Genomic DNA, 14,986 nt, shown 5'->3' on the forward strand with positions numbered 1-14,986 from the left:
TACACATATATATATATATATATAAATCTGATAATCCTGTTAGGAACATAATATATAGAATCACAACATTTCAATCTTTTTTTTTTATTTTTTTCCCCCGTACAAAAACTATAAAAAAAAAAAAAAAGAGTTAGTCTATATCTTACTGCTGTGTGTACCCGAAAAATGGAAAACGGATAGAACTGTGACCGGTGACATACTTTTGATGGTGTTAACCTGAACCAAATAAACAAATGGATATGTCTCCCCAAGTGTGCACTGTGAATTTCGAATTTTAGTTTTGCATTATTACAAATTATAAATGTCTGTTTATTAAACAGTAGAAAAAAAAAAAAAAAAATTCAAAATGATGCGAAAAAAACAAACCGGAAAAATGGATGAAAAGGAGATAAAAAAAAAACAAGCACAAGATCATACCAACAATAACAATAATCAAATTTTGCTTATGTGTTTTTTTTATAGCGTCCGTTAAAGAAGACGACAAGCCAACATAATTGTATATATCAATAACTTTTTTACGAATATTTTTTAAAAATTTATTTTGCTTTCTAATTAATTCTAAGGTGCTCATTCCTTGAACGTGGAATACATTTAAATTGTTTTCTACTTCTTTTAAAATTTCCTTTTCATTGTGTAAATATCCGATAGTTGAATCGGCTCCGTATATCTTCTTGTTTTTCCTTGAGTCTTTATACGAATTATTGGTCTTCATTTCATTTTGTTTATTTCTTTCTGAATTGTTCAGGTTGCTTTTATATATTCCATCCAAAGTCTTAATGTAAGAATTAGCTTCATTTGTTAATGTTTCTACTCTTCTTTCCCATATTACATTTTCATGATTTTTGATTGTCTGACTGTTCATATTATTTGCATTTACAAAAGAATATGTATTTTTTAAGGTTTCGACATTCATAAAGAAGGAATTTGTTAAAGCATTTATTTTATTTAAAGTTAAATTATTCTTGGTATTTGTATTTATTCTTAAAGCATCATTTCGTTTGTACATGTTAGAATAATTACTATGCAAATTGTTATTTTCTCCTTCATTCGAAACAATTAAATTGTATGAGTAAAACAAATTGTATGACTTCTCCAGCTCTTTCCTTATTTTTACGATTTTCCCGTAAATGCTGCTCAGGCTCTTATCCGCATATGCCGCTGCATTTTCATCATTTCCATATGCTACTTGATTGATGTTGCTATCATAATTCCTATAATTTGGAACCCTCTTAGATTCTACACCATTCGCGTAATCATTTCTCACAAATTCTACAGAATTTCTAAGCTCATCGTCCATCACAGCTGTATATTTTGGATTCATTTTGTTCGACCTCAGATCCTTGAGCGTTTTCTTCGGGACGCTTATTCAAAAAAAGGGGGATTCAGTTGGGAGGGAATATTTGGAAGCCTACTCAAGATACTGGCGCGGCATTACTGAAAAGGAAAATATTATTTTGCTAAATCCTCAATATCATTTCTGCATTCGTTTTGGCAGAGTGGCCTCACTTCTTCCTCACTCCCCCAAAAAAATCCCATTTAACATTTTTACGAAATAAAATACAAACCCTTTTTTCCTCCTAAAAATTGTGATGCAGCATGTATATATATATACTGAGAAAAATGAGCAGCAAAATGGGCAGCAAAATGGGCAGCAAAAATAAAACAAAACTTGATTTGCAAAAGCCGAGTTTTGTTATGGAAAATATTTTAACTATGTAATACAACGAACACTCGGCACTTGCAAGAAAGTGGGAAATAGTAAATAATGTATATGCTTCTTCCTGATACTGAAAAAAACAAAATAAAATAACATGTGCATGTATATGCATGTATTTGTGTATATGCATGTATTTATGTATATGCATGTATTTATGTATATGTATGTATTTATGTATATGTATGCATATGCACGCATATGTATGTGCATTTTCTGTGAATGCGGGGTATGCCAAGCAGAGAGAATGAATATTCTCGGCCCTTAAAATAAAGCGAATGAATCTTATGTCAATTGGGAAAGCAAATGTAGGCGTATGAACAAACGCACATATAATACGTAATTAGTATGAATATATTACATCCGATCTCAGTACATTACTATAAAAATTAATTTTTTTTTTTTTTTTCTTATTTTTAAAAGATATACACTTCTCCCTTTTTTTCATAATAATGAAGAGAAGAGTGCGAGAAAAAAGGTTTTCCGTGTGAGTAGACCTAAAAACATCAGTTTGATATATGATAAAAATTTTTAATAAAATTACATTGGAGTTGTAAAAAAAACGGAACGATTTTTTTTTTTTTTTTTTTTCACATATAATTTTTTATTTTGTAATATAAATACCTAGAGTAAGTTAACTAGGGGGTGGTGCGATTCAACATACATTCTTCAAAGCAAAGTTGGGAAAAGTTATCTAATATTGTGTATATATAAATGTATGGATTTTTATATATCCATCATCCACAAGTACCAAAAATACACACAATTATTTCTTTGGGGTAGAATGTAGTTTCATGTTTTTCCATCAATTGGTAAATTCCCAATCATTTCTCAAATGCAGAAACACGTAAGTTGCTACGGTTTGCATTTTCACTGTTCTCATATAACACAAGGAGGTCCGTTCATGAACAAATGTATATTAATATAGGAACATATTACCATATAAATATCTTATCAAATGGGAAGCATCAGAGAAATGGCACATATCTCTGTTCGTTCCATACATCACTGGGTAGACATAAAAAAAAAAAAAAAAAAAAAAAAAAAAAAAAAAAAAAAAAAACGAAATGGAAAAACAAATATTTAGACGCAACTGAATATCTTGGAAAACACCAATTTCACAACAATGGAAAAGAAAAAAAAAAAAAAAAAAAAAAAAAAAAGTGATCAACGGAGCGATAAAATTGCTAACTACATTGTTATTACCAAATTTTCCCGTTATTTTCAATATTCAGATCAATATTAAAAAATATATGCCTGAACATATCATAATTTATGTATAAATTATTAACATTTATAGAATGAAATTTATATTTTTCCTTCCGTTTATCAATGTAATCATTAAAATAAATTTCATTTTTTATGTTATTTTTAAAATATTCATTATTTGTATAGTAAAGAAACATGTATACAATGTCGTCCATATTAACATGAATGTTAAAATGATGTAACGTTTTCCGTATTTTCTGTATGTTAATAAGGTTGTTCATATTTTTATTATAATAAATAATTTCATCCATATAATTTACTCTTTTTAAGCTCTGCTTTTTTTCTATTTTTTGTTTAATGTCAATTTTGAGAAATTCTTCATCACTTACTATGTCATCAATATGAGTAATGTAATTCCAAATGTAATTTATTTTTTCGTCTATTAACATCTTAACTTCGGCATCACTATGCTTTTCGTAAATTGTTTTTAACTTCCCTCCTTTTCTTCTTAATGACTTCTCCAAATCAAGAGTCCTTGTCGTCATTTTTGTTGTCATTTTTGTTGTCATTTTTGTTGTCGTTTTTTGTCGCTTCATTTTGTTACACAAGAGGGGTTTATAATCGGAAGGGGAGACGGGCGGCAGGTTGAAAAATAGTGAGGTATATTTAGCACCACACATACATGCGCTCTATTATAATTTAAAAAAAAAATTGAAGCGTTTTTTCCTTTATATCTTTACAAATTCCTAATTTGTCATGTACATATATGTATGTTTATATATATGAAAAAAAAAGAAAAAAAAAGTGTGCTATCATGTGCCAAATTCCTGTGGTGAATAAATCATGTTATTTGTCCCCATAACAAGTATTCTCCAAAAATTCAACATTTGACAAAAAAAAAAAAAAACAAAAAAGAGGTATATAAAACAGGACATCCAACTACACCAATTTACCGTCTTATAACAAAATCTGTACTCGAATATGTGTTAACTGTCTTTTCATTCGTTATTAAACATTTATCAATTCTAGATGATGGGCTTCCTACATTATTGAGAAATTTCTTGAACTGCTCCAACAATTCTTTATTATTGCTCTCTGCCGTTCCTATTACTGTGTTCCGATCTGTGTTTTGAACATGACCTTTTATGTTTAACTTGTCTGCCTCCAACTTTGTATATTTTCGAAAAAAAACTCCTAAACCATGATATGTGATACAAGGGAAAGTGTTTATGAAGAAATGCTTCGATTTTCTTTACTGTACAGTGATATATATTCTTGTGATTACGTACCACACGCACTCATATATATTCATTATGTGTGAGATGAAGTAGGCAAAATGGAAATGCACATTAAACAAATTACACATTTTCAATCCCCTTAAAAGATGATTCAAGAGAATGTGCACTCGTTCTTGAGTAGCAAAGAGGAAAAAAACAAAATAAGATGAAATAAAATCAAATGAAAACAATAAAATAGGGGAAAAAAGTGCAGTAAAACGATGTGAACGTAGACACACAAAAATTATATTGGTCATCCTCCTGGACCTTGCAAAAATAATCTAATATTTCAAGGTCCTTATTTTTCTTTCACAGATTTTTCTCTCATTATCGCCATCTCTCTCTTCTTCTCACTAACCTTGGACTTTTCCAAAAACTTCGAAATCAAAGGTATGTATCATTTTACTCGAACTCTGGAAATTTCTTAAAAGGTATTTTGTGTTGGGTGAACCTTTTGCCTGAGGAAATAAAAATAGTGAATAGGCCAGGTTAATCACCCGCATTCGTTTCCGTCAGTTCAATTTATCCACAAAAACAGCGCGAAGGGGTGGAGAGTGGGGTGATGTTGGGTCTGCGTGAAAAATTATGAAACGCTTTTTCTTTCTTTTTTTTTTTTTTTTTCTCTTAATTAAGCACAATGATGATTTAAGTGATTTGTGTCCATAGTCCATCTAACTACTTGAGTTTTTTTTTTTTTAAGCTTAAAAGAAAAGTTAACGTTGCGCACCAGGGTAAGCTTGATTTCTCTATATTATAAATAGGATTTAAAAAAAAGAAAAAAAAAAAAGAAAAATTCATGTGGTTGGATGGAGTGTGACACAAATCACTTAATTTATGATTGTGTTTAATTAAGGGATATAAAAAAAGCTGTTTCTTTTATATTGAAAACTTTTATTTCTTTTGAACATGTTCCACAACTTATCAATTTTTAGAGAATACCTCCTTTATTGAATGTAAGGCAATGATCGAACATTAATAATTTCTTCACTTATAAACACGAGCTAAAGGTACTCAGTGCATTAACACTCACCCAAGATCGTGTAACAATTTCATGGACTTACAATGCTCATTTAACATTTTCCATAAAAATAAAAAAAGAGAAAAATGCACACAACACGCATAATATGAATAATATTTTCGAATAACGAAAATTGATCATACAATACAACAACAAAATGGGGTAATAATGAATAGGAAAAAAAAAAAAAAAAAAAGGAGAAGAAGAAGAAGAAGAAGAAGAAGAAAAAGAAATATCCACATGCTTCTTCAAAATATGCACTAAGTTAAATCAACTCGAGTAAGGTTATATGGAGCTATCTGTGTGTTAGTCTCACTATACGATTGTATTTCCTCGTTCATTATCTTTCTCTGCACACTGGTTTTACTTGGTTTATCAAAACGTCTTAGAGTTTCTCAAGAGTGTACTGGGAAAATGTATACAAATATAAATGCACATATATATTCACATCCTCGTACAATAATATATGCATGAATAGACGCTTGTAATATTCTTCCAAAATGGACGCATTGAAACAATGAGTTAGTTAAAGTTCATCCACTTTTTACTCCACAGCATTTTATTGAACAATCAATCGTACACACACAACACCTTCCAACAGACCTGTAACTGTTATATCTACATTTCTGCTACATAATGTGTCACCTAGCAGCAAAATAGGCATAGAGGGAAGGAGGAAGGGGGGGGGGGGGGGAATAAAATAAATATTTGTAAAATTTGAAGGAAATTTAGAATAGAAGTAACATTATAAAATGCGAAACATTATTTGTATGTTCCAAATTGCACACTACGAGTTAACTGAGGGGGGTGAATGTATCGATTGTACTGAATAAAGTGTTTCACCCATTTGTATAAGTCAAAAATGTGTGAATAGACCGTTGCTGACATTTCGGCATTTTCACTATGAAACATATGCATTAGAATAATCGTAATATGATTGAGATTCCATTTAAGAAAAAAATGCACATGTAGAAACAAGTGATATTAGCATTTTCATGTTTCTTTATGAGTATTACAACTTATGGAGGCGGAAATAATTTTAAAGCGTCTTCTTATTACACCTTTTGCCTCGCACCATTTGCAAAATGCCTATACGCATGAAATTACATTAACTAGTGTACGAAACTTCTTTTTTTACATAAATTCTTGAAAGAATGATATACATGTGTGAACTTCTACTTCAGAAGGATGGGAAAGATAATTTTCTTTTCTTTCTTTATTGTAACATGTTTAAGGAAAAAATCATGACATCCACTTTAAACTAACACATTTAAGAACTTCAAATTTTCGCAAAAAAAAAAAAAAAAAAAAAAAAAAAATTACAAGTCTGTATAGATTACAGTTAGTGTGTGGTGCTTATTTTAGTGGCCTTCAGCGTGTGTGTAAAGGGTAGTACACCAAAAAAAAAAAAAAAAAAAAAAAAAAAAAAATTAAAAAAAAAGACCAAACAAAATGATCAAAAAAAATGAACAAGCAAAATGAACAAGTAAAATGAACAAGTAAAATAAACAAGCAAAATAAACAAACAAAATAAACAAACACAATGAACAATCAAAATGAACAATCAAAATGAACAAACAATCTAACCAAACAACCTGATCAAACAAACGGAACATAAAGACAACTTATCTTGCAAGCATTCCGTCTGTACATGTCTACATGTGCAACATAACATCCCTAAGTTGCGTAAAAGAACAAAAACGTGTTTCTTGATTGCATCCATTTTCATCACTCCTTTTTTGCAATTCATCCAGCTTCGTACGCTTCCCTTCCTATATAAATGTGTGCATATGTGAATTTCCAAAAAGAAAAACAATTAGGCATATATATAGATAAAGAAATAGGCATATAAATAGATTAAGAAATAGGCATATATATAGAATAAGAAATAGGAATCTATCTATCTATCTATCTATCTATCTATCTATCTATCTATATATATATATATATATATATATATATATATATATATATAGATAAAGAAATAGACATGTGTGTATATATAGACAAATAAGAAGATAAAGAAGCAGGTGCATATAAAATCTCATGAAATAAACAAAGCAGATTTTTTGCTACTCTTCCACCCCTTTTTTTTTTAGGCTTAATTCATCACCCCTATTTTACCCACATACGTGAACTTACATTACGTTTTAAAATAATGTTGTCCTGTATCTCTTGTCTTTCGCCTCTTAACATCCTGTCGTTTTTATTTACAACCGTTTTGCAGTATTGTATTCTATTTGCCTTTTTATTTTACCTCTTATATTTTTTTTCACTCATCATGTTATGACATGGATTTATCGCAACAATCATTTTGTGTTATCGTTTTCATATTTTTGTAGCCTCATTTTATTTCCATCATATTTGACCATTTTCATCATCCCGTGTGTTGTAAAGTAGACTTAGACTATCCCTTATGTACAATTAAAAAAAGTCATAAAAGAAAAAAAAAAAAGAAGAAAAGCGAAACTTTCTGATAATAACTCAATTAATATTAGCATGATGCTAAGGTAATTATACACATTTACTTTTATCTGAATATTTTTTCGATTCAATTTTTTTTTTTTTTTTTCAAATTGAAAAATCTTCTAATGATACCAAGCCATGGTGAAACTTCCCCCATGTTACACTTAACCAGTGAGTGTATGAATTGACTAGTAGAAAGATCTAAGGTTCATATGAGAGATATGATAAGATCTTCTTTACATTTGTTAAAGTGGCACTCATTTAAGACATCTTTTTTATGTACTATATTGAACTCCTACTTCTTAAAGAGTAAATAGTTTTACCTTTGTGTTGCATCCTGCTATAAACAAATATCTACTTATATGCATCTGTACTTTTCACTTCTTCTTTCTTCCTATGTTTTATTTACTTCTGTGTACTCATTTATAATATTTGCGTCACAATACAGTAGTGTGGTGTATATTTGAAAAATAATCAAATATAATTTTTTTTTTTTTTTTTTTTATGCATGTGTATATGTTCAAGTAACCAGCGTTCGGGGTAAAAGAAGCTGCAAATAAAAAAAAAAAAAAAAAAAAAAAAAAATTATAGTTTCCCACTCGAAGTAAGACATTTTTACAACTATAAAAATTAGGACGTTTTCTCTTGTACAACTTTTAAGCATTTTATTGCTCCTCTGTGTGCACTATCCCAGTAAATATAGAAAAAGATGTGTTCCCCACCATCATACCTTTTTTCATGTGTAAAAAGCGATTAAAACAGTTATATAGACGAAGATAATCACACCCCTCTGGAAACGACTCAAGAAGAAAAACTAGTAGAAATATGCAAAAATAGAAACATTCCAAAATAGAAGAATGTGACAAATGTACTCGTGAGCGTGCATCAATATAGTACTCAAACGTTATGTCCCAATTGTGAAAAAAAAAAAAAATGTCTCATGATGCCCTTAATAACATTATCTCAAAAATCAATGACAAAAGCGAATTGATTCTTTCAAATGAGGAGACAAATAGAAAAAAGAAAACGAATTCGATTTGTAAATCCATGAGCCATGAACATCAGGAAGAAGAAATCTTAACAAATACCAAATGTTACAGCGTCTTTAGCAGCTCTCTATCACATGTGTCGGATTCCCAGCTTAAAAGTACAAGCGACACAGATGCGATTGCAAATTCAAGTGACAAAAGTAACGATCAGGATTTTGTAGCCTCTGACGATTCAGCTTCTGACATTTCTACTGCTAACAATTTCTCTGCTAACAATTCCACTGCTAAAAATTCCTCTGCTAACAATTCCTCCGCTGATGATGAGACGAAAGGAGATGTAGAAGCGTATGCAAGTGGAAACGATACTAATAATAAGTCTAGTCAGGACAAGGTTTCCAATTTTAAAGGACACGTGATTGGTGCCAATTACTTGAACAATAATAAAAATGGATTTTGGAAAAAGGAAAAAAAGAATGTTATGGGATATAACTACTTCACACACAGACAGAAATTAATAAATGTTGATGATTCAAAGATTTTAAAAAATACCCCAATTAGTGTATTTGTCGGGACTTGGAATTGTGAATATTTTGATTTCTCCAAAAATGATTCATATGATAAGAAGAGACACACAGCTGATTTTATTATAGAGGATGTAAAAGAGGAAATTTATTCTGTAAAGCAGAATGATCGATATTCTCTCAGATCTATAAACCCCCAATTGTATGCCCAACAAATGCACAATTTTAAGATTACGGATTCTACATCAAAGTTAGAGGGTTCTAGACACTCAAGTGACACACATATACAATACATTAACGAGAAATTATTCGAAAAAACACAAAAGAATTTCCTAAACGATTCCAAAAGAAACCAAAGGAGCAGTACACCAACTTCGGTCATTCCTAGTGTCTGCATTGAAAGGAACAATTTATCACGCAATTATCTTAATAATGTAAGGAGCACATGGAATCCTCAAAAATGTTGTACTACATATGAAACTTTTAAATGTGAAGAAGATGCAGATATTCACAAAGGAAAAAATTCTATTATGATGGGATATACTAAAAATTGTTGTTCTCTCCTTGATGATTCCAAAGAAAAGGAGAGTAAAAAATTTAAAAATAATATAAAACTGGAAATTCCAAATAGAAGCACAGGAAAGGAAGAACCAATGAGTTACAATGTGTTGAAGCAGGATCTTGATACAAATAATTTTGAAAATTATCAAATATGTCTAAATCAGAAAAAAAGAGTAGAAGAATACCCAAGGATGGATGAAAAAGAAGTAGGAGATATTAATGACTTCAAAAAAAGAAACCACAACTATTCCAAAGTAAAGACAAATTATCAAAGGCTTCACACATCAAAAGAAAAACAAGTATTTGCTACCTGGATACAACCCTACTATGACATCTATGTCATATGTTTACAAGAATCCATATCAGATAATATAATCGATTGTTTGTCCATTTATTTGAAAGAAATAAACCAAGAAACATATGAATTTTTACCACTAACTGATTGTAAATTGTCTGGTTATGGAGACGGTGCATTTCTACAGATGAAATCAACAACCATTGCAGCTTGGGTCAGAAAATCTAAATTACATCCAAATGGTGCTATAAAATTATGTGCATCGAAATCTATAGCTTTTAACAAATTAAATAATAGCAAAGGTTGTGTATCAATACTATTCAACATTTTTAATCAATATATTCTATTTATTGGTTGTCATATGCCAGCGAAAGATCGAGAAATAAGACAAAAATCCAGAGAATTTATTCTCACTAAATTAAGTGAATACTTTAGTAACAAAACTACAACCAATTTTAAGGATGTCTTTCATCACGTCATTTGGATGGGAGATTTTAACTTTAGGGTTTACGGAATACATTTAGAAAAAGCTGTTCAATGCTTACAAAATAATAATTTAAAAGAATTATTAAAATATGATGAGGGCCATTCCGCTTATTCATATGATTTATCCATAAGCTTTCAGGAACTTCCTATTACCTTTCTTCCAACTTATAAGAAAAATGGAAATCGTCCAGTTATCAATAGGAACGATGCCAATTGGGTTCAGAAGGAGTATAAGCTTATCCACAACATCAAGTGGTACAAAGGAGGGAGGCAGGAGTCACGTATACCTTCTGTAAGATTTCCTTTCCATTTTTTTGGCTAGTCAACTACGGAATTAGTACAAGAACCATATATTTGTGCACCTTTTTTTTTTTTTTTTTTTTTTTTTTTTGGAACACATCGAATATTTGTAAATTTTTACACAATTCACAAATCTGTCGACTTCTAGCACATTCTGATATTTCCACTTTTTTTTCCTCCTTGCAGTGGACAGATAGAATTTTCAAATGGTCCTGTGAAAAAACCAAACAATGTCTAATATTTGTTCCTAATTCCTACCATTCACCGTTGACACAGGAAAAAAGTAATTGAATTCACTAAAAACACGTTTTTGCAAACGATTTGTATTTGTGGATTATCATATAGGATCCACTTCACATCATTTATTTTACTATTCCCTTTCTTATTCTTCCATGACAGATTCATTTACACATTTCATGCACTCCTATACCAACTTTTTTTTATTTTATTATTTAATTATTTTATTATTTTATTATTTTTTATTTTATTATTTTATTTTTTTTTTTTGGGGGGGTTTCCTTTCTTTGAAGGCATATTAATGGCTAGTGATCACAGTCCCGTTTCTTGCTGTTTTCAAATGTACAAAATGAAGAATGATCATGAAATTCCGTCAACAAAGGTTACACTTAACGCATTCAGAATGGAATATACTCCCCGTGGAATGTGTACAAGAGAGATAAATGATCTATAGGCCATGCAAACCCCTTTGCGTTAAAAAAAAAAAATAGTGCTATATTTTGGCCTGTCTTCGGGCATCCCTTAGAGTATCTCTTAATTTTAGAGTCCATTTTATTTCCCCCTTTCTTCCTACACGTACCTAACAAAAAAATAGTACACACACATACAAACTCTGTAGTATTGGAGGAATAATGTTTCATCATACATAGGGACACATATGTGTAAATACACCAAAGTCTACTGACAAGTTGACTTGTTCTTTTTTTTCTTCAAAAAAAGTAAGGGTGTTATATGTAAGGCGGATTAATGCAAATTTGTATGAAGCACTGTGTTCCTTATACATGTAAACCAATTAGTATATTTCATCCTTCAAACAAAATAAAAAATCGAAAATTGAGTTATTTCTTCGTGTTGGTAGAAATGATTTTTATCCTTCTCATATTCACGCTAATTCAGCTTAAATTTATTTGCGTGCATGTTGAACGTGAAAAAAAGGTGAAAAAAAAAAGTGAAAAAAAAAGTGAAAAAAAAAAGTGAAAAAAAAGGTGAAAAAAAAAAGTGAAAAAAAAAGTGAAAAAAAAAAGGTGAAAAAAAATTGTTTCGTCTTTTTACTTTTTCTGTATTTTATTTTTCACGTGATGAAAATTTAACAAAAAATCAAATAACATTTAAAACATCGTGCTCCCATGTAAGATAATTAAAAACTGCAAAAATAAAATAAAATGAAAAAATCTAGATCATACGTAAAAATTAAAAGAACAAATTGGATGAGCTAGAAAATACGTTAAGCCGAATTTACAAATAAGGGGGGGGGTGGTGGAGGGGAGAACTCATATAAATAGGAAACTTTTGAGAAATTAAACTTTGAAAGCTGTGGGGGTTAACAAATAAGCAAGCTCAAAGTTATGCATATATGTGTACCTCTACGGAATAATTCTCCATCGAATATGTGTCTTGTTGTTTTTTTTTTTTTTTTTTTATTACACCCACATTTCTTCGAACCTCCAACACATTATAGCACTCTGTCTTGAGTATTTAAAATCATTATATATATTGTCTTAGGAGAACTGAAAAAAAATAGATGGCTGGAAACCTGACTGCACGTTTCCTGTGAATATTTATCAGAATTGATAAAACTGTAGTACTGTCCAAATATGGACAAAACATAACAGAGCTTTCGTTTATCTCTATATTTTTTATTAACTAATTTGCCAATAAGGTAGTTGCATACATTACGAACAGTGCAATTACTGATTATGCCATTGCTAAACATTATTTTCTGGATTTTATAGAATTTTTTTTCTTTTTTAATAAGCATATTTTCGTTATGTTTGTAATTTATTTTTATATCCAGCAGGATTTTTCCTATATATTCAATTAGGTAACTTACAAATTCGTCATATTTCTGTTCTCTATTCCACTTGGTTTCATTTGGCATCTCCTTTCTTTTGGTTACGCTCCTAGCATCTGCATCTGACATGTTGCTGACAAGCTTGTAAAGATATTCTCTTTGTAACATACGTTCATTGTTCTTGTAATAGTAGTTCTTGTGTTTTTTTAAAAAATTCAAAACTTTGTCAATTTTTTTTAATTTCGCTCGTTCTAAATCACTGCTCTCAGTTTTTATCGATTTTATGCCCATTCGAGGTTTTATGTTATACACTTTTTTATTTTTTTCATTTTCTCTTTGAGAAAAATTTTGAGTGCATTGGTCGTCCCATGCCTTATTTCCATAATTCTGGAAATATTCCTTTTTTTGATAACCTCCTTTTACATAATCTCTCAAATTTTTTCCTCTTGTTGAAGTATTTAAAATGTTAGAACCTTTTTGTTCATTTGATGTTACCCCTTTAGTTGTACCAGAATTGGTGCTTCGAATGCAGCTTAGACTCACTTCACTGCTACTACAAGATTTGTAATTAACGTAAAATGTTTTACCATTTATGTTGTATACTTTCTTTTTCTTATTTGATTTATTTAAAGATATCAAATCGTATATATCTACCACTCCATTATACTTGCACATGTCCATATCATTGAGGCTAATATAATCCTTTTTCATTATTTCACACGTTTCCTTTGGGGGTGGGAAAATTCTGGAAAGGAATTCCTTCTCTATATAATTCATATTGAGTTCATAAGACAAGGGTTCCTCATTACAATTCTTCCTTGTTGGTATATCCATATAGTTTAATTCGTTTTTTATACCTAACGTCTGTCTTGCATGATTGTTTGCTGAATCGCTTGAACTTACTATGATGTCACAATCACCATTATTCAAACCATACATGTTGTAAAAATTCGTTAAACTGTTTACATTTATTGCTGTTTCATTTGAAGATGAGTTGAAAAAAATATTTTTATAAATATCTGCAACATTACTCATGTTAAATTCACTGAATAAAGTATTCGTTGGGTTGTTTCCAATATTATAACAATTATCAACATTGGATTGTTTGTTTGGAGATACTTCATCACGTGTGCGATTTTTCAGAACGGAAGTATATCCACTTTCTTCGTAAAAACATTCATGACATTGCACATGGACTGCATAAATTTCTGCATCCTTAGACCCGTTAAGAGTTAAAACATTTTTTAATCTTTCACAAAATGTTTTATAATCCTTTCCATAGTTGTATAAACCCAATAAATCTACTGGATATGTGTGTATATCTGTGAAAAAATCTTCATATTTCTTTCTCAATTTTGGCGAAATACTGGTGCTCCATTTTTTATCCAAATTATCTGAAATTTTTTTATCTTCCTTTTTTTGGTTCAACTTATGAGAAATAAAATTCATTTCTCCTAAGATTTTATTCTGGGTACTAGATTCATTCCTTATATTTTCATTTAAATTTCTACCTGGTTCATTACCCTTTTTCTGATTTGGGGTTCCACATTTCTTCCTTTCCACATGGTCGTGTGTAGTATTTACCTTTTCCTCATTGCAAATATCTAAAACAACGACGTGGTTCTGTTTGAACCTATCTTTATATATATTTCTGTGAGAAGTTAATCTTAACTTTGTCAAATCGTTAACACATAAATAGACAAAGTTATTGTTCATGTATATTTTGTTGTCATATTTACAATTCAGGGATAACAATGTTTGGTTATAATTCTTACGGATATAATTCATGTAATCATTCGTAAAAAAACTTGATAAATATACATTTTTTAAAAAGAAACACATTTTATTTCTTAAAACGGTTTCATACATATATTCACAGTTTATAAGTTCATCTGATTCATCTGCAAAATTAGTTATCACTATTTGGCTATTTATAACGTGTCTGCTTAGCACGCTTTCTATCTTCTTCAAGCAATTTTTTTTACTTAAAAATTGTAAATAATCTATGGGTTCTCCATTTTCCGTTGTAGCCTTTTTCACATCAAAAATGTCTATTCTCTCTATGTTTTTGTAGATCAGACCATTGTTATGGAACCCTTTTTCGTTACTATTGAAATGCAT

At 29.9% G+C, this 14,986-nt stretch overlaps 5 protein-coding genes across 5 annotated transcripts; 1 reads left to right on the forward strand and 4 right to left on the reverse strand.

Moving 5' to 3' along the window:
* Positions 1-295: 295 nt before the first annotated feature.
* Positions 296-1,321, reverse strand: PGO_090830 (hypothetical protein, conserved; the record flags this gene model as incomplete). The annotated part of the gene is made up of 1 exon (XM_028687672.1): positions 296-1,321. One exon carries the CDS (start codon positions 1,319-1,321, stop codon positions 296-298), a length of 1,026 nt encoding a protein of 341 aa, XP_028543473.1.
* Positions 1,322-2,916: 1,595 nt separating this feature from the next.
* Positions 2,917-3,480, reverse strand: PGO_090840 (hypothetical protein, conserved; the record flags this gene model as incomplete). Its single annotated transcript, XM_028687673.1, has 1 exon — positions 2,917-3,480. The coding sequence occupies one exon, from the start codon at positions 3,478-3,480 to the stop codon at positions 2,917-2,919; it is 564 nt and encodes a 187-aa protein (XP_028543474.1).
* Positions 3,481-3,872: 392 nt separating this feature from the next.
* PGO_090850 (acylphosphatase) lies at positions 3,873-4,703 on the reverse strand (the record flags this gene model as incomplete). Its single annotated transcript, XM_028687674.1, has 2 exons — positions 3,873-4,117; positions 4,559-4,703. 2 exons carry the CDS (start codon positions 4,701-4,703, stop codon positions 3,873-3,875), a joined length of 390 nt encoding a protein of 129 aa, XP_028543475.1.
* A 3,914-nt stretch (positions 4,704-8,617) lies between these two features.
* PGO_090860 (endonuclease/exonuclease/phosphatase domain containing protein) lies at positions 8,618-11,527 on the forward strand (the record flags this gene model as incomplete). The annotated part of the gene is made up of 3 exons (XM_028687675.1): positions 8,618-10,828; positions 11,023-11,119; positions 11,367-11,527. The coding sequence occupies 3 exons, from the start codon at positions 8,618-8,620 to the stop codon at positions 11,525-11,527; spliced, it is 2,469 nt and encodes an 822-aa protein (XP_028543476.1).
* Positions 11,528-12,526: 999 nt separating this feature from the next.
* PGO_090870 (hypothetical protein, conserved) lies at positions 12,527-14,986 on the reverse strand (the record flags this gene model as incomplete). The annotated part of the gene is made up of 1 exon (XM_028687676.1): positions 12,527-14,986. The coding sequence occupies one exon, from the start codon at positions 14,984-14,986 to the stop codon at positions 12,527-12,529; it is 2,460 nt and encodes an 819-aa protein (XP_028543477.1).

Source organism: Plasmodium gonderi, assembly GCF_002157705.1.
Source record: "Plasmodium gonderi DNA, contig: Chr09, whole genome shotgun sequence".
Lineage (NCBI taxonomy): Eukaryota > Apicomplexa > Aconoidasida > Haemosporida > Plasmodiidae > Plasmodium > Plasmodium gonderi.